At 50.8% G+C, this 19,252-nt stretch overlaps 2 protein-coding genes across 3 annotated transcripts in view; one reads left to right on the plus strand and one right to left on the minus strand.

The window, feature by feature from the left end:
• The first annotated feature begins 572 nt into the window (after nucleotides 1–572).
• Nucleotides 573–10,542, plus strand: PRR7 (proline rich 7, synaptic). The gene is made up of 3 exons (XM_060240149.1): nucleotides 573–857; nucleotides 8,252–9,240; nucleotides 9,816–10,542. Exons 2-3 carry the CDS (start codon nucleotides 8,910–8,912, stop codon nucleotides 10,202–10,204), a joined length of 720 nt encoding a protein of 239 aa, XP_060096132.1. The 5' UTR covers nucleotides 573–857; nucleotides 8,252–8,909; the 3' UTR covers nucleotides 10,205–10,542.
• Nucleotides 10,543–11,324: 782 nt separating this feature from the next.
• The window catches only part of DBN1 (drebrin 1), a 32,452-nt gene continuing 24,524 nt past the window's right edge, over nucleotides 11,325–19,252 (minus strand). The window contains exons 8-14 of one of the 2 annotated variants that reach the window (XM_060240150.1): nucleotides 18,723–18,786; nucleotides 18,428–18,487; nucleotides 17,790–17,901; nucleotides 14,176–14,310; nucleotides 13,264–14,003; nucleotides 12,491–12,593; nucleotides 11,325–12,297 (exon numbers count right to left, since the gene is read on the minus strand). In XM_060240150.1, the coding sequence (XP_060096133.1) occupies nucleotides 12,227–12,297; nucleotides 12,491–12,593; nucleotides 13,264–14,003; nucleotides 14,176–14,310; nucleotides 17,790–17,901; nucleotides 18,428–18,487; nucleotides 18,723–18,786 (1,285 nt within the window). In that variant the 3' untranslated portion in view covers nucleotides 11,325–12,226. The remainder of the gene's footprint in view (nucleotides 12,298–12,490; nucleotides 12,594–13,263; nucleotides 14,004–14,175; nucleotides 14,311–17,789; nucleotides 17,902–18,427; nucleotides 18,488–18,722; nucleotides 18,787–19,252) is intronic. The other variant, XM_060240151.1, reaches the window with a different exon arrangement.

Genomic DNA, 19,252 nt, shown 5'->3' on the forward strand with positions numbered 1-19,252 from the left:
AATTCTAGGGACTATTCTTGGCTCGGAAACTGAGGGGCGAGAGATCACGGATTTCTGTAACGGGAGTGGGGGGGGGGGTGAAGCAAGACCTCCTGGGATCTACCGGCGTCTCCTCCCCACCCTCTTTTGCCCTGGCGCGCTGTCCCGTGCCGAAGCTGCATTCGTGACGTCGAGAGAGAGCGAGAGACCCGCCCGGATGGGAAAGGACAGCAAATCCCGGCAGGAAATTCCAACCACGGGAAGAGAAAGGAGCCTCCCCACCCCCTCGCGATCAGCCAGCCTGGTGCGCTGCTCTCGCCGCCGCCGCCGCCAGCAGGAGTCTCTGCTTGCCCATCCGACACGCCGGACGGTTCGGAGGCCCGGGGATTTCTCCGAGGAGAACCCCGCCGAGCCCCCCGAGCCGGGCAGGAAGAGGCTGGCTGGCAGGCAGCTGCGGGCGCCGCCGCCAGAGGGAGGAGCCAGAGGGCGGGCGGGCGGGCGGGGCTCGGAGGCAGCAGCGAGGCAGAAAGGGAGAGAGAGACGCGCCGCGGAGAAAACAAAGGGAGAGAGAGTCCCGGCACTGCCGGCGTGGTCGTGGAGGCCGTGGCGCCGGGCAATGGGCAAGGCGAGCGCCGGCCAGCACGCCGCGCTGGGCGCTCCCTGATCTCCACCAGAGCGCCCCGAGGCTGCGTCCCTGCCGTGCCCGACGGAAGGCTGGGGGATGGCTCTGCCGACTCCCGAAGATGGGGCTCCCACGGGCGATCCCTGCTCTCAGCGCTGAAGGAGACGGGCAGGAGGAGGAGAGACCCGCTTGCAGCCTGCTCCTGTTAACGCGAGGAAGAGAAGGCGCCTCCGACCTGCCAGGGCTGCGCGCTCAGGTGCCTGGCTCCTCTCCCCCCACCCCTCCCCGCATCTGGGAGAAGGGAAGGCAGCCGGCCGCCCTAATTCCAAGTGCTGCCATCCCATCGGGTGCTGGAAACAGGGTGCTCATCAGGGCGAGGTGGCAGTGGCAGGGAAGACGGTCTGCGATGGGCGCTTCTTTGCCTCCTGTTGCTTTGGGAACCGGGCAGTTTGCATGGTCGGGGAAGGTGGCATTGTTACCCGCGGCTGGCAGTGGACTCGGTGGGAGGCGGCTGGCAGTATGGAGGAGGAAAGAAATAATTTGGGGGGGGGGGAGAAGAGAAGGAGGGAGGTGGAAAGACTCGCGCGCTCTCGTGTAGCAGCGTGAGCGCGCCCATCTTTGCCTTGGGGAAGCGTGTGTGCGGCTGGGGTTCCTGTGCAAACGCCACCTCCGCGGCGCGAGCATGGTGGGGGGCACTTAGTCAGAGATCGGTGCCATGTATGCTGCCAAGAACAGCCGTGTGTTCGCGGGACAGTGTCTAGCACTTGAGGGACTCTCCCTAGGCACGGCTGCGGTCACTGGCGCAATAGGAACACCAATCCCAGAGCTGGGCACGACTCTGAGCATCATATATCTCCATGAATGGTTGTGGAAATGAAGTCGTGGGGTGGGATGGGAAAGCTACCTAGGCCGCGCTGGTTTCTCAGGAGGCAGAACTGCACAGCAGGAGTCTGTTTTGGAGTGCAAGGGGTTAATCTGCTTTTCGGGGGAACGAACCAAGTTTCCTCTCCCTTGTAAGAAGAGACATTTTCATTTTTAAACTCCAGTTGGGGAGGGGGGGTAGAGGGAATGGTGCCAGAGCACAGATGAGAGATCAGGCTGGCCTTTCTTTCTCCAGCACGCTGGGGAGGGGGGGGGGGGCGGGGAATGGATGGTCCGGATCTAGGATATCCTCTGGTGTCAAACCTCCCCTGGAAGTTACACCCCAAGCTTGGAGGATCTGAGCGCCAGAGTTTAATTGGTACCAGAGTGCAGCTCAGCTCTGGAATCTGTTTTCAAGACCAGAGCTTGGAACGTGCATAGTAAATAAAAGTACCTTTGGATATGTGCCTTTCCTTTGCAGACTGTCTATGCCCCCCCACCCCGTTTAATATTGTGTACCTCCAAGGCCACAGGCATAACTGTCAGGCACACAAGTCTCAGCACTATTTCTTTTTAAGGAATTAAGTCCCCATTAGTTGTCCTAGTTGCATTTTGAAGGAGTTGGTGGCTGAGTATGCTCAGGACAGAGGGGGACATGCTCAGGGGCCCACATTTCATCAGAACATCCTTCTGAACTGATCTCTCTCTTTCTCTGTGGCAGCCAGGCTGGAAAAGGTCTTTGTGCTCTTGTGTGCATCAGCTGCTCTCTGGGGTCAGGGGGTGGGTCAGAAGGAGACTTGGTTTCTCATTCATTCCAGTGCTCCACACACACCTCCCCATGCATTATACTCGCCTGTGCACAAGGGCTGTTGGTGCCGTATGCATGGATGAGCAAAGTAAATCTGCACACACTGCACAGGGAGAAGCTCTTTCTGTGTGTGTTATGGGCAGCTGCGAAGGCATCTTATAACAGCCCTGGTCTGCACACATTAGCTATAAACGAAGCATCCATCGAAGGCCGACCAACTCTCTGAAGCCAAGCTTTGGCAGCACATGGTTAATTCCTGCAAAGGAGGGGTCCTCAGTTAGGAGGGGTCATGGAAAAGATTAGAGGCTGCCACTGTAAGGTAGCAAAGAAGGCTTCAACCCCTGGATAGTTCGAGGGGCCCCCTGACAGCCTGTGCTTTTTAAGGTGGGCTGTTAAGGTGGACTGGTCCTTGATGCAATGCCACTGCCCTCCCATGCGACACACCGGCTTCCTTCCTTCCTTCCTTCCTTCCTTCCTTCCTTCCTTCCTTCCTTCCTTCCTTCCTTCCTTCCTTCCTTCCTTCCTTCCTTCCTTCCTTCCTTCCTTCCTTCCTTCCCTCCCTCCCTCCCTCCCTCCATCCATGGATGCATATGCCTTACACAAGGCCGGATTCATGCTGAGGAGTCATCCTTGCCAGAATGCTAAGGCTTTACTTTGACATTTATGCTCATGATTTGGGTGTTGGAATCCGCATTGCCCATCACAAGAACTGCTGTTTTCTTTTACTGGTGGTTGTGGTGGGGAGTGAGTCTTACACTGTCCCTGTTGGGACTCTTTCTCAAAAGCATTGGAATTGGTGATGTATGCAAAGACTTCATCCATGTTTTAAAAGAAAGATTCTTTTAAATCTTAAATGTTAAGGGCTTTAAAAATCTCAAGGGCATTAAATGTAAAGTACTAGGTTAGTGGGGCAATCTATGGAGCAGTGAATTGGCTTCAGTGCCTGCTGCCTGGATATGAATGACCTTCAGAAGAGTTGTGTCTCTCTTCTCTTTTTGGAAGGACTAGTGCAGGGGTGTCAAACATGCGGCCCGGGGGGCAGAATCAGGCCCCCCAGAGGGCTACCATCAGGCCCCCGAGCAACTGGCTGTCATCTGCTTCCTTCTCCTTATCTCTTGCTTTCTTCTGCATAACAGTTTGCTTTGCGAGGCTTGCTCAATTGCAAAGGAACCTCAGAGCAAAATCTCTATTTTCTCCATTGGCTGAGGCTTCTCCCTTGGGGAGGTAGGGGGGAAGGCAGAGCTTGTTTTTCCAGGCTCTGTCAATTACACAGCAGAGCTACTGAGCCAAGCCTCTCTTCCCTTCTATTGGCTGAGGCTCCCCCTCACCCCATCCCCTGGGGAAGGAAGAAAAGAGCCACATCTTTCTTTTCCCAGTTCCCTGGATTCCATGGGAGAAATACAAAGAAAGCACCTTTAAGACCAATGAGTGCTAACATTTAAAGCATGTTTTGAGGCTTTTTTTTAAAAAAAATATTTAATTGTGTTTGTGTTCTTTATAAAGTTTATATTTCGCTACCTAATCTTAAATAAGGTACACACATGGCCTGGCCCAACAAAGTCTCATTTATGTCATATCTGGCCCTCATAACAAACACCCCTGGACCAGTGGGAACTAGAAATGTTTCCATGTAGAAACTGTTGGCCTTGTCTCTACTTGGCCTTGTGGTGATCATGGAAAGTGCTTTTGTAGGATTTTCAAGGCAAGAGACATTCAAATGTGATTTACCATTGCCTGCCTATGCATAGAGACCCTGGCCTTTCTTGGTGGTCTCCCATCCAAATACTAACCAGAGTGGACTTGCTTAGCTTCCAAGGAGGAGGAGATTGGGCTAGCCAGGATGCCTCAGTCCCATCAGTATTTCAGAGCAGGGCTGTGCTGAAAATTGTGAGTCAGTAAGGATTCTGTTGTTGGCTTGGGAATGACTGTAGTTGGCATTTGCCCTGCTGGTGAGCATGGAGTTTATATTCTTCTAGGCTCTGTTAGTTGGATTGCACTGTTCCTATGTACTACAGTATATTCAGGAAGACTTAAGGAGCTTTGTGATCTCTTATTCTTGGATTGCAGCCAACCAATTTACAGAGTCAAGGTTGTTCCATATGGAGAACGGAGACAGCAACCTTGGCTTTGCCTTGAATTCTTTGTACTCTGCTTCTAGAAAGTGAATACAGTCCAATTCTGTACCCTTCATTACAGGGAAAATCAAATTATGTGCAAGAAAAACCTAGTTTGTGTGTGTGTGGTTTGTATACTATGAAAATTTTTAGGACTGGCTCTGCCATTAGGCAGGGTGAAACATGCAGCAGATGTTGAGGGTACCTTCATGGGCAGCAGGTTATCTATTGCTTAGTCTATTACTGTGTTTGTACTATTTACTGACCCCAGGTGATTCTGTTTCTTCTCCTGGTATGCAATGCAGTGCAGAGTTCTGAAGCCTTTCCCGATGAATTTGGCTTTGTGAGATTGCTCTAGGAATTGGCTGCATATTTTTAGACCTGTCTTCAGCCATGAGGCCTGGACACTTGCTTTTTTTAAAAGTTGATTCCATGCACACTACCAACACCATATGAACCCCTCTGGTCAGCTGCACAACATCTTGTGATCCCTGGGCCTAAGGACTGGCTTCAATGAGGGCTAGGGCCTTTTTGGTCCGGGCTCCTACCTGGTGGTGCAGAGTGTTAAAGCTGCAGTACTAAGCTCTGCTCAAGACCTGAGTTCGATCCCTGGTGGAAGATGGGTTTTCAGGTAGCCAGCTCAAGGTTGACTCAGCCTTCCATCCTTCCGAGGTCAGTAAAATGAGTACCCAGCTTGCTGGGGGGAAAGCATAGATGACTGGGGAAGGCAATGGCAAACCACCCCATAAAGTCTGCCATGAAAACGTTGTGAAAGCAACGTCACCCCAGAGTCGGAAACAACTGGTACTTGCACAGGGGACCTTTCCTTTCCTACCTGGTAGAACAAGCTCCCTCTGGAGATCCGGGCCCTGCGGGACTTATCCAAATTCCACAGGGCCTGTAAGAAGGAGCTCTTCCACCAGGCTTTTAATTAATCCAGCGGGTGTCCCCTGAAGTCATCGCTTCCTGCAGCACCTTACTATCTAGGTGCTCCAACATATATGTGGTTTTATGATTTGTAGCCAATTAAGTGGATCTGGGTTTTTGATCTAATTTGACAATTCTGTAATTATGATATTGTTTTGTTTGGATGTGGTTTATTTAATGTTGCTGTAAAGTTCCTAATGTTGTAAGCCATCCTGAGCCCACTTGCGGGATAGGGTGGGATATAAATCGAAAAACTAAATTAAATTAAACCGTGCTTGTGACAGTAGCATTGCAGAGGACTTGCAGTCCATGCTGTAGCATTTATCTAATGGCAGGTGGATGATGGCCTCTGTTTCAGAATTCTTGGAGGAAAGGGATCAATTGATAATAAATTTGGGGAAGAAAAACATTTTGCTAGTCTTGAGTCTCTGTGGTTGTGGTGCCCCTGTCCCTGCCATATTGACATCAAATGTTCTTCCTTGCTTTGCTTCCAAAGTGTGTTCAAAGAATACAAGAAGGATTGACTTAGTTATGTTGATGGATGAGCCACTTCACATTCTGCTCCACCTCACACCCAGGCAGTTTTCTTTCCCTGTTGTTTGTGATCATTACATCTAATATTCACAGTTCTGATATGTTTCTGTAATAGACCTATATGTAGATAAGGGTTACATTAACAAAACCACCTGATCAATACACAGAAAGCAGTTGGCTCAGATTTTGCTGCTTTATCAAAAGGTGGCAGAAGATTCAAAGAAAAACCATGTAGATGATACACATTCAGTTCAGATGCTCCACTTTTTAATGATAGGGCCATTGTGGATAAGATATGCAGCCACAGGTGACTAAATGCACCTGTCTGAGATCATGTAGATCCAGGAAATGTTTTCATTTGGAGCAGTTGCTATGATTGCACTGTAATGCATCTTCTAACTGGATATACACTGGCTCTTCCTGTGTGATTTACCCCTCCCTCCATGACAACAGGAGAGCAGAAAAGAGCCCTGGTGCAAATAATACTAATTAGGTAGGCTTTAGTGTGATCCAACAAGACTTCCTTTTTGCATTCTGAAGCAATGCATACTTAGGATCACATCCATTCACAAATGAATTATGCTGTAACTGAGGACACAGTATTGGCTTTGTAAATTTAAAATACCCTCCAGTGAACCACAGGGATTCTAGCAGACCACGGAAGTCCTAAGTAAGAACATAAGAGAAGCCATGTTGGATCAGACCAATGGCCCATCCAGTTCAATACTTTGTGCCACAAAGTGGCCAGAAACAATATGCCCTCAGGAGGTCCACCAGTGGGGCCAGACTTCAAAAGGCCTCCCACTGTTGCCCCCCAAGCACCAAGAATACAGAGCATCACAGCCCCAGACATAGTGTCTCAATAGCCACAGGACCTCTGCTTCATGTTTATCCAATCCCTTCTTAAAGCTGTCTGTGCTTGTAGCTGTCACCACCTCCTGTGGCAGTGAATTCCATGTGTTAGTTACTATTTGGGTAAAGAAGTACTTCCTTTTATTTGTTCTAAGCCTACTGCTCATTAATTTCATTGAGTGCCCACAAGTTCTTGTATTCTGAGAAAAGTACGGTACTTCTTTCTCTGCCTTCTCTGTCCCATGCATTATTTTGTAAAGCTCTATTATGTTACCCCCTCAGCCATCATTTCTCCAAGCTAAAGAACCTAACCTCTTTAACCTTTCTTCTGCCTGTCCATGGAATTTCAGTGTTTCAGTGACTGGTTTACACTCTGATGGACAGGAGGTTGCTTATCCTAAGTAGTAATAAAAGATTCTTGAAGTGGGAGTGATTCATTTTAGATATGGTTGCTCTGAAGCCAGATGTTTTTGGAAATGGACTGTATTCACAAGAGCTGTTGTTTGTATTTCTAGCTGTAGAGTTTCTCAGAAGGGCTTTGTTGCCAACTGGTGTAGTCAGCTACTGTTAAATCTTAGACAGTTCAGACTATGCGGTCAAATGTCAATCAAGGGCCATTTCACATTCAAGGTCTGCAGAGGCCCATAGCCTTTTCCAAGTTCATATGGAATTATCATATGCTGATAATTCATACATCTGCAATAAGACATTAATGGTGAGATTGTTGCTTGCAACTAGTGGAAGAGTAGTTACTAGCTGGTGGTCAGAAATGTTCCCTGCTTAGGGCTACTGGAAGGGAAAACACAAGCTAAGCACAGCTTGGCAACTCTCTGATGTGCCATGTGGAAAGCAGACTCTGGAGGGGTGAAGCTGTGAGATGTGTGGGTAGCAGACTTCTGTGGCGATGGTTGCTGGAGCAGATGACATGATGGGCTGCCAGGTCCACCCGGAGGAAATGGGAGGCAGTGCTTTGCTACTGTGCTGGCCTCCCTTGCTACAGAACTGGGAAGGGGGGGAGGGAGATCTTTTATTCAGCCTTGCTTTCCTGGAAGGGCAGGTGCATATCTAGGGTCTTGATACACTACAGACACAAGATCAGATCTGGCTGGAAATAGGATGGTGGGGCCCTGGGCTTAGCTGGAATCCACATGAAGAACAGGAAGACCACATGCTGGTCTGTGTGTGTGCTGTGTATGCATGCGTGTGAGTGTAGGTGTGTGTGGCGGGGGGGGGGACTGTGGCTATGTATGCACGCCCATCTGGTAGGTGGTGGCTTGCATTGTGAGAGCGACTAAGATGCTTGGCCAGAGGGCTGTAGGAGCATTGTATACTCCGCTGAGTGACAAACAAGTTCTCCCTAGGGTTAGCCTACCACAGGATAGCTTGTGGTTGGCAATCCTAGGGACTCAGCTGTTTAAGGGGCAGGAGTATTGTTGGCAGCTGAGGAATGATAGTGGTCTCCTTCAGTGGTTCTTTGCTTATGTAAGCTGAGGAAGAGGTTAGAGCACACCTGTTTCCCTCCTACACTGAATGGCATTGTCTATCTGTTTACAGAGAGAGCATTCCTGTCAGTACGGCTGCTGGTCCCCAAATGCCCTGACCCAGCGATGGGAAGAAGTTGGGCTGGGTGCTGGTGTTATTGGTCGTGTCACCCCAAGTATCCAAGAACTCTGCCCCTCCGAGAAGAGTGTGCAGGCCGCGCCCAACAGCCTTCCCAGCACCCTCCTATCCACTGGGCACCTTTAGGGGCAAGAACTCCCCCCTCTCCGTGAAAGACCCAAGTTTGTTCCTGCATTCCTCCAGTGAAGTGATTCCATGGCAACGGCTGCGGAGAGCGTGCAGGAGGCTGCGTGACTGGAAAGGGCTGAGCTGCTACAGCATACGGGCCTCAGCTCAGTCCCACTGCTTTGATTAGAAAATGCCTGGGATGGCACCTGGATTGTAGTGTGGCTGAGAGCAGGTTCGGTGCCCTACCTAGAGAAGGGTGAGACGATACATTCCAGGAGAGCACAAGGGAGGTTCTGGAGCTCAACAACATGGCTGGGCAGCAAGGGAAATGGAGACAGACCCATCTGCAGAACTGAGCCTTCCTTGCCTGGCGCAGAAGATCTGAGAGGCTCCCCCACTCACCCGCCCCCCATTCACCCAGCCGGAGCTGAAGATCCTTGCTTCCACACTTCCAAGGGCCCTTCACTATTTCATAGACGTGAAGATGGTGATGTCCCACGGCACCTACACCTTCCTCACCTGCTTTGCTGGCTTCTGGCTGATCTGGGGGCTCATTGTGTTGCTGTGTTGCTTCTGCAGCTACCTGCGTCGGCGCATGAAACGGCGGCAGGAGGAGCGGCTGCGGGAGCAGCACCTGCGCACCCTGGAGATGGAGCCCCTGCACTATGAGGGCTATGGAGGCCCTGCCTATGGGGGCCCTGCCTATGGAGGTGGTTACATGAGAAACCCACCGGGCATTGCTGTGCCCCACCGAATCCGCATTGAACCGCATCGCCCCCACCTCCCACCCCCAAGGCCTTGGAGCTGCAGGCATGGTAAGGGCAGAGGAGGAAGAGCTTTTAGCACTCCGTGGTGCAGAGAAACTAGTTGGAGGGCTTTGCTGGGGAGGGAGGGACCTAGGCCTGTGGATGTGTTACTGGATATTGGGGCAGCTCTGCTGAGAGGCTGCAGTCATCAAGCCGTTATTCATCTAGATCCTATGGAGCTCCAATGTCTTTTACACTGAGCTGGGGGTGCCCATTAATTGCTTAAAGGGTTATATCAGCTCTTGCACCCAGTGATGGGCAGAGGGGCCACGTTTCTCTAAGAAGGAGGCAAGGTAGCTGCTGCCTAGATAAATTGCCCCTCAAACTCCCATTTCAGTGGGGTGCAGCCCCTGTTCCTCCAGCCCGTGATTGTGTTAGCTTAACCTGCTGCATGTGTCTCCTTGGATGTTGCTGGCCCTTTGGCCAGGAACACAAAAAGCATGTGAATCCTGCCTCACTTGGCTATTTCATATCACAAGGAAGAGACAAATGTTACCTGAGCTCCAAAAAGGGGCATGGAGTAGGAATGCTCGGTCTCCATAGCAGCTCCCTACACTCAACTGCTGTGATTGTTTTGCTTGCAGAGCCGGATCCATCCAAGCCCCCTTGCTATGAGGAAGCAGTGCTGATGGCTGAGCCCCCCCCACCTTACAGCGAAGTGCTGACGGACACCCGTGGCCTGTACCGCAAGATCAATGCTCCCTTCCTGAGCCATGAGCAGCCGGAGAAGCAGGAGCAGCCACCCAGCTACAAGCCACTCTTCCTGGACCGGGGCTACGGTTCAGCCCTTCACCTGCCAAGCTCAGCCAGCCAGGGCCCCACCTGCACCAACATCTACCTGGAGTCGGAGCATTCACAGCGCATCTTCCCCAGCTGGACAGATTCAGAACTCAGCACCAGAGACAGCTATGAGCCTGGACCCTGGCACCTGCCTGTCTCAATGCCTTTGTTTGGCAGGACTACGGCAGTCTAATAGGCCAGGTGTGCCACAAGCTGTGTGGGATGGGGGCTGCTTGCACAGAAGCTGGATCCTGGCAGCCCGTTCCCCTTGGGCTGTAGGAGCAACATGCCCCTCCGCCCAAGCCTTCCAGCCATGCCCAGGCCTTCACAGTTGCTAATGACCTCCCAACTGGGGCGAGATTGGGGCTGGTCTCCCCATCTTGCCCACTCCCCTTTTTTTCTGGGCCCACTACAGGCTCTGTTGGTGCTGACTGCAAGGGGGCCTCTGACTTGGCCTAAACTTTGTTTCCTATTTTTTGTTTGTTACACTTTGACAATAATAAAAGTTTGTGGAACCTGATTTATTACAAACCTGGTACTGGGTGACTGATGAGTTTTTTTGCACAAGACAAATGTGTATGTTGTTCTTTCTCTTGTACCACAACAGGGAGCGAAGCTATTCCATGCGAAGCCATCCCCTCCCAGAGATGGAGGGCCTTGTGTTTCCCACTGCCTACTGAAGACAGCATGGTCAAAAGATGCATTCCTTTGTTCCTAGCGCCACCTAGTGTTGTTTTCTCCATCTTTGGGCTATGGCTTATTCCCAGGCCCTCAGCTGACTACATACTGATGTTCACAACCATTACCGTGTGTTCTCTTCTGCTTGCAACACAAAAACTGAAAACTCAGATTTCATATCCCCCCCAACCCGGGGCAAAATACATTTCTTAACTGCTGTGGCTTCATAGCAAAGCAGTCTCTATAGGGGACTCATTAGGGAGAAAGGTGGGGTATTTAAATAAATACATTAAAAGCAGCAGCAACAGGCAGGGCATGTTGTTTGCAGAATCCACCCACCACTCCCACTGGTCTAGTTTCAAAATTTCGGATTTGATCAGGAAACCAAATGGCAGACTTCTGCAAAACCAGATGACAGCCATAACACTCAGGAACTGGGGCTTTACTGGCACAGAGTTTGGAGCAATGCATGACCTCTGGAGCAGGAAGCAATTAAAAGACTCCAAGTTCTTTGCTTTGGGAACACTGCAGGAAAACAACCCAAACCCATCATAACTTGGGGGTGGGGTGGGGGAGGAACTGTATCCCTTCATTGTTATCCACCGGAAAAAGGCACCCAGTGCTACAAAGCCAGCTGCCCTGCTTGGAATCAATTTATTTATTAACATACATAAGCACATTTGCTGTTACAGAATTTGTGCTTTCAAAAAAACAGTTACTGTACGTGAGAGAAAGGAAACCAAGCATGGAATGAAAGAGAAAAGAGGGGTGGGGAAAAAGAGGGGTCCACCCAGAGTATCCCCTTCTCCCAGGCTCCCAGGGCAATGAAAGGCCCAAGGAGAAGGGTCTGGAATGGGCTCTCCAACACAGGGGCCATGGAGCCAAATGGTGGTAGGAGGAAGTTTTTTTTACCACTAACTGCTGCTGGAGCCCAGAGCTCTACAAGGGCCCTCATTGTGTCCCTGGGCATTGGCTGTGTTTGGGACCAAATGGAGAAGGTAGGAGGATGGGTGCCAGAGCTTTGCCCACAGAGGGCCATCTTATTGCCATATTTTTTTATTTTAAATCCGTGCAAAATATTCAAAACTCTGGGCAGTCTTCTGAGTAGAGGGAGGGGCCCCTCCCCATCCCCTCCCCCAAGAGCAGCACATACAGGAGATGACCCCACATGGCATCAATGGCATTGGGGGAGGGAGGTCAGAAAAAAAACCCCAACAGGCAGAGGCAACTGGGAAATGGTGAGGGGGGTTGCAAGGAAGCTACCAACAAAGAGGGGACCAGGCAGATTTACACGTTTCCTATTGACAACATTAGAAAAAGAGAGAGAGAGAGAGAGAGAGAGCGCGCGCTGGAAAAGTTACCCCGGAGTACCACAGAGAACATCCTATCTGGCTACCTGGGGCACAATCTGAGGCCTTGGACCGCAGGGCTACAATACAGAGCAAGCAGGCACCAGGCCCTCACTGCGGCTGCCCCAGGCTTGCACACGCTGGGCTTGCGAGGTGCAGGATACAGGAGCTGGATGCGGGAGCGGCTCTTAAACGTTGCCCCCGAAGCTCTCTTCCTCTTCTGGCACAGGATCAGCATCCCAACAGGTGATATCGATCTCTGAGGGTGAGACCAAACATATTAGACCCCAGGAAGTGTGTCTGGTCTGGCTTTCAGAAATGGGAGGTCCAAAAGGTTTCCTTCCAAAAGCCAGTGCTCCAGAAGAGCCAGATGCCAAGGCAGCAGCACCTTTGCCAGCATGGCAAGCATGGCGCCAACTGTTGTTACTCTATGTGCCAATCCTTGGGCTCACCTGGGGGCTTGTTGTAGAACACTGGGGGAGGAGCTTTAGCAGAAGGCTCTTCCGGTTGGTTGAAGTCTTCATCTTGTGATTGGCTGAAATAACCCTCACTGGTCTGGAAAAGAAGACAAAAGGCAAAAGCATGGCACATGCTGTCCTCTGGAAGATGCTCACGTCCTTTCGTTCCACATCAGGTAATCCCAAATAAGGGGTACCCCATTTCTTACTGCAGATTGGCCTGTCTAAGCTACCCATGAACACACAAAAACTGGAAGGGGGGGAAGGATATTGTTAGGTTTTTTTTATAATTTCTTATTACAGGATAGTTAACATGTACTGAAGATATTTTCGAAGGGTAGCCATGTTGGTCTGCAGAACAGTTAGATTCAAGTCCAGGAGCACTGACAAAAGTTTCAGGGTGTGAGCTTTTGAGAGTCAAAACTCCCTTTGTGTCTGATGAAGAGAGCTTTGACTCTTGAAAGCTTGTATCCTGAAATTCTTGTTGGACTCTTAAGACACATTGAAGAATAATTAACCCACATAAATGAAACACAGCCTTGGAATGCAGTCTGGGAGCCTTCATAGCTATACCAAGTCCTTTTTTTTTTTAAGTAGGAAAGAAGATACATGCAGCCATTACTATTCCAGTGGTGGTTTAAGGAGGAAAAAGGCATTCTATCTGCACAGTGAGAGAACAGGCTGGGGTTGACTCTGCCACTCGAGGCAGGAGCCGAGGACCATGGCCAAACACTCTGGAGCTTCATACTGTTGAGAAGCCCCCTCACCTGCGTACTTTCCTTCTGGGCTGTCTCACCATTGGTGAGCAGCTGGGGCTCCTGGTGCACCCCAGAGGCTTCCTGCAGGGCATGCTGGTAGCTGAGCGTCATCTGGTGCAGCCCTTCAATCGCAATCATGCTCGCCGGCTCTTCATCCTGCTCAGCGTCACAAAAGGTGGCCGGAGGCTCGGGCAGGTCATTGAAGTTCAGCAGGTTATCATCGGAGAGGCCTGCTGAGGCCAGGGGCTCTGGTGCCCCTGGGGGAGCACCCACCTCAACCAGCATGGGAGCAGCTGCGGGAGGCCCATCATGAAGGTCCCACGGGGCAGGAGTGGGGGGCCCACCCTGGATCTGCCAGGCATCAGGCGGGGTGGGCTCTGGGATAGCACTGTCATTCTGCCATAGGTCAAGGAGGTTTTCTGATGGGGGAGCAGGTGGCTGGGAAAACCCAAAGGCCTCCCCCAGATCCAGGGCCCCTTCATTCTGCATGGGCAGTGGGGCTGCTGGGAAGAGAGGCTCTTCTTTGGGAGGCGGGGCTTCGGGGAACGGAGGCTCCTCCTTGGACTCTGGGAATACCAGGTCCTCCAGGGGGCCTGTCCCGCCTTGCTGAGGCTCCGTCCAGTCAGCTTCCGGCCAGATTGACTCCCCGGGAGGCTCTTCTGCCTTCTCCACTGGTCGCTCCACACTGGGAGGAGCCCAGTTTGTAGCAGGTGCCATTGCTGTCTCCTCACTGCTTGGGCTGGAGGAATCTGCAACAGGGAGGAAGAGAACTGTGGGTGTCAGGTCTCACACACTGTGAAGGGGGTCCATGGCTTGAAGTAATGACAGGAAGAAAGTTTAATTGCCCATCCCTGACCTATTGGGAGGGACAAAGACAACAAAAGGGTTGAGAAGTGGGTGGTGTGTGTGTGCCATACCTACCTTTCAAAGCATCCCGCTGCGTTACCTCATCCAGGGCACGCTCAATCTGCTCACCGACAGGCGTTGAGGCTGTACTGGAGTCGCAGGGGCTGCTGGCAGAGGCGGATACCTTTCTGTGTGTGTCCGTCTGGCTGCCTGTGAACGAGTCAGGCAGACACTCAAGGGGAAGCCCAGAAGCCCGATGCTGCACCCTCACAGACTGTGCACAAAAGACACGGTAACTTCATCTGAAAACAGCAGCTACTCTTTTGCATGAAGTCTTCCAACTTATCTGGATCAAGCCAGTGTACAGACCGTAGCAGGCTGCACCCCACAGGTTAGCGTCCCTTGCTTTCATCAACAGACATGCTGGGAAAATGGAACACATTCAACCCATCTCCGCTGCCTCTGGAGAGATGGACCTAACATCATGTAGAGCTTTTTGGAACACACAGTCCAAGAAAAGGATGGCAAATTCAAGGGAGTGGCTGCACTTCTCCCCGAGACCAAACAATATTTGAAAATAGTGATTGGATAGCCCACCCCATTCCCTTTGCTTTCCCCTGAACCTCAGCCCACCCTCCACTGCCTTTGCCCAGTCAGATCTGTCCCTGTCCCACACTGGTGCATCCACCCTGTGCCCCCCTCTGTTTACAGCTACACCTTCCTTTCACTATTGCTGTACACCTGGTTGACCACAGACACAACCACAGCTGCCAGGTGCATTTAGATGTCATTCACCATCTGCCTGTGAATGTCCAGGCGCCTAGTCCCCCTTTTCTAAGAAGAAGCCATATATGCTCTGCTAGGGACATGAAGCATCCTAACTGTGTCATATAGTGAAGGCTCTACTCCCTTGTGGCATCCACAGCTAGCCTTCAATCCAGTGCTCAGATTTAGGGTCTGGCTGCTAATGCAGAGATGTTCCTAGAGCAGCCCACCAGTCAAGATGTTTTTGAGTGAGGGGGGACGGAAGGAAGAGAAGCATCCTTATCAGCCAAAGCCAGCCCTGCTGAGGATCGTGGCTGCTGGTGTATAATGAAAGGTGCCTGCTTTCTCCAGCTCCACTGCTCTTCACTGGGGCTACTCCCTGACATGTACAGAGCCATGCAGTAAGCATGAAAGAATATTAGAGCCCCTGAGTCTTCCCTGGTCCAGTCTGTGGCCAGCTTCTTGGGCTCTAGTTCCTCCTTTCAAAGGGCCCACAGAGTGAGGTTGGGTGGGACATGGCCAAAAAGCATGGGGGTGGGGCAAGGCCCCTTAAGCAGCTGCCTCCCCAAACCAACTCCCCCAAGCCCAGCCTGGGCCTGGCTACCTACATGGGAAAAAGGAGGAGAGGTTTGGTGTACGGTGGCAAGTGATATAGGGGAAGGGAGTCCGTGGAGGGGAGGAGGAGGAAGGCGGCCCACTGTCAGGTGTCTTTATGAAAGGACAGTGCAGACGACCTGCTGAGAGAAAGACAGACAGACGGACGGAGACAGAGAAAGCAGAAGAGAATCGTCAGTCTCCCCTCCAGCTGCCCACTCCATCACCCGCCCCCCTTCTCATGCCACTGGGCATTCAATGCCCACTTTGGGGGCTGGGGAGGCAGGGAAAGAATGTGAGGGACGCAGGTCACTAGGAAGGTCAGGATAACTGGAGGAAGCCATGGCAGGGAGGCCAGTGCAGGGGAATCACAAACTCAGTGTCTAGGGGCTGTGAGGGCCAGAGTGGACCAGTGCCAAGGGCTCAAGCGGCACGTGAAAGTCTGGGGAGTGCAAGGAAGTTGAGGGAAAAGAGGAAGCTAAGAGGCAGGTGGAGACAAAAGTGGTGCTGGGAAACAGGGTCATGCTGGATATTTGTACAGTATTGACAGTCTGCTCCCCAAAAGGGCCAATCCAAGCTATACTACAGACACCCAAACCCAAATACCACCATGCGTAGTCCTCACCCCCGGCAGACAGAGATCAATGAACAACCCAAGGCATGAGCATAAGCAAGAATACAGATCCCAAGGAGTTTTCTAGCTTGTGGGTGCCCAGAGCTGCTCTCCATCCCATCTTTGTAGAACTGTAGCCTCTTAAAGAGTCTGTGATGTGCCTCATTCTGCTCACACAGCCAGGAGGCTGATAAGCTTTATGAGAACTCTCTGCTCCACATGGCACAGCAACTACAAGTTCTCTCTGTCCATTTGATATGAAACCTCCTACAGGGTTACAGGCCCAACTGACACAAATCAGGCCCCAGCAGTTTGTCTGAATTCCCTGCTCTTCTTTTATTGGCTGATTCTTGCTGCCCTGTTGCACCCATCACCCCTCCTGCCAAGAGGACCAGCTTAATCTTGATTGACTCTTTTCTTAAACAGTGTGTGTGTGTGTGGGGGGGGGTGGTTTCCTATGGCACAAACAGACTGTTATTACATCATTTCCTCTTCAAGGCTGGCCAAAGGAGAGGGAAGAACACAGCAAGCTCTCACTGCAAAGGTAACAGAGCTGCCTAAGCACTGGGATATAAATGAGAGCAAAAATGGATGACCACTTGTTGAGTATATTCCACCTGGGGAGCCAATGTTCTGTAAGCTCCAGCACCAAGAGGAGGAAAAGGAGGGATGGCACCCAACCCTGAAGCGAATTAGGTAGCCAAGAGGTTCAGAAAAACCAAACCAAAATGAACAAACAGCAAGAAAAATTCTACAAAAATATGAAGGCATTAATTTTAACAGAATTGAAAACAATTAAGTACAAGAATTAGAATAGTAGATCTCTCTGTCTGTCTGTCTGTATATTCCATTCTATTAATTGGTGACCTAATTTTTAAAAATGTTTCTTTAAAGTCCAGCTGATATGAAGCTGGTTATGGAGATCACAATACTTTTAACCAAAACTGGAACATTTTCAATCAGTGGTTCTATGATAAATGGCCATCTGCTTGCCCCCGACAAGGATGAAAGGATGAAGTGCGGTGCAGCAGCTCTTCCCTTCCCTACAGACAAATGTGCCACCTTTGAAAACCAAATTTCTATTAAGCTTTATCCATAGCAAAGGCACCCAGCCCTCCTGCAGTAGTGGCAGCATCCAATGCCCGAGAAAAACACTGTTCCCTGGCCCATGAGGATGGAGGAATAAGCTGTCTCCTGTTTCTAATAGATACTAGTTAGAAAGCAACTTAATGGAAACCCAACGTAAAGGCAGCATCGTTCTCCAGAATTTGGTAGCATTCTTAAGACTGATTCAAAAGACCATTATACAAAACCCTCAAACTAAATTCCAAGCCACATCCTGCTGCATTGTGTCCCAGAAGCTGGTTATGAAACAGATGAAACACGGTAAAGGTAGCCAAGCAGAATCTGCTCTCCAGGCACATTCTGTGTCTGTTGACTTTTATTTATTTTATTTATGTTAATGAAATAAAAAGTAAAATAAACTTTTGATTAGTTCTTGCTGCTTTCCTAGTCTAAGAAAACTAGTCCCGGTCTGTTCATACTCCCTTTGTAGAACGGGCTTCTGGATTCCATCTCCTCCCTCCCAGATAGTCACCTCCCATCTCAAAAGCCAGGTCTGGTTCAATTGCTCCCTGCAACCCTTCCCTCTCTCCTTGCCCTCAGTAAAAATATGCACTCCTCCTGCCCCAGCACGTAATGATGAGTGCCCCCCTACCTGTTCTGCTGAAGGGTGGGACTGTCTCTGAACTGGCTGAAGCCACTCGCTCTTGCTGCCTGAAGAACTCACGGGGGTTCTCGGGCCGCTGGGCAATAATGGCAGCTGCTTCCTGCCAGGATACAAGAAGGGAAGAGGTGAGGATGCCTCGTAAAGCACAGCACAGTCACTTGGCATACAGAGACCCAGTCAGAAACAGAGCCCAACCCCGCCCCATGCAGTTGCCAGGGCAATAGTGACCAAATATGGTACTTGCAACACACATAAGCGGTGTGCCCCCCTCCCCGTCCAGAACTCACAATGGCACACAATGATACAAAATGGCAACAGCAGCACAAAACTGGCTTCCGACAAAAACAAACACACAGCAAAGGAGAAGAGACAAACACAGCCCAGACTCCATCTTGCTTCCGAGAGGCACAACTGACAACCAACCCTCCTTTAAGCATGGACTTCCTTCTTGACACCACACACCAGCTCATTCACAGGACAACACTGACCAAACTGAAGCCCTGCCCTTCCCCACCCCCGCCAAAACTCTGCGCAACAATGACAATCCTCATGCAGCAATAGCCCTGTAGGGTGCATGGTGGTCTGCTGCCTACACAACGCATGCTGTGCCCCGGGGCCGCACTCACCTCCACCTCTGACTCAGACTTTTTGGGCTGCTGCCTGTCCTCGTCGTCCTCCTGCTCCCCCTAGGGAGAGAGGTCAGCGTCAGCCCCAGGGCACCTTGACCACACCAGAAGACCCTACTTCTTCCTAACCTAGCAGACAGCTGCAGCAAGGAAGAGCACTTTGGGAAGCTGCAGGACGGGCTCACAATGTCACCAGCCAGCCTTGGTGCTTCATTCCTACCTCTGCCACAATCATCCTGGGGGAGCCGGCGGCACAGCTGGGCCACCCTCCCCCAGCTCCTGAAGCATCACTTACAAAGATGGACTGCTCCTTCAACCGCTGCTTGGCTTCCTCCGCTTCCAGGTTCTGCTGCTTTCGCCTAAGAGGGAGGCAAAGAAGACTACGTGAGATTCCCATGCTCTAAAAGCTCTTGGGGCTTAAGCAGACCAGCAGGCTGGCTTGGCTGCCTTGTGTTATTTGTTTGCTATACAACTCAGGAACAACCTAACCTCTGGCTTCTTTATTCCAAATGTCTATGTGCCTGGATGTACCTTTTACATCCTCTGCCAATGTCTGTTACCAAGACTAGATGTGTTTTGTTCCATTCTTCCCCTACAGATCTCATTTTCTAACCAGGAATTACTTTCACGTCTCCTTCAAGCCCTCTCTAAAGCTTGCTCCAAATCTTTTTTTCTAGGGGTCCTAAATTGAATAGCTTTCCTGCTACAGCCTAACCAGTATTCCGAGAACCATTGTTATCTTGGGTTTGAGAAACTCTTTTCAAATGTCCCAAAAAATCCCTCCATATTTTTGTAAGAGCATCACTTTTTGAATCGTATCCCGTC

The sequence above is a fragment of the Heteronotia binoei genome, chromosome 5 (genome assembly GCF_032191835.1).
Source record: "Heteronotia binoei isolate CCM8104 ecotype False Entrance Well chromosome 5, APGP_CSIRO_Hbin_v1, whole genome shotgun sequence".
Taxonomy (NCBI): Eukaryota; Metazoa; Chordata; class Lepidosauria; order Squamata; family Gekkonidae; genus Heteronotia; species Heteronotia binoei.

Bases quoted from the DNA above. Each gene is read 5' to 3' on its own strand.
- PRR7 (XM_060240149.1), top strand. From the start codon at position 8,910: ATGGTGATGTCCCACGGCACCTACACCTTCCTCACCTGCTTTGCTGGC. The intron at 9,241-9,815 runs GTAAGGGCAGAG...TTTTGCTTGCAG, and splicing joins GCCTTGGAGCTGCAGGCATG to AGCCGGATCCATCCAAGCCC.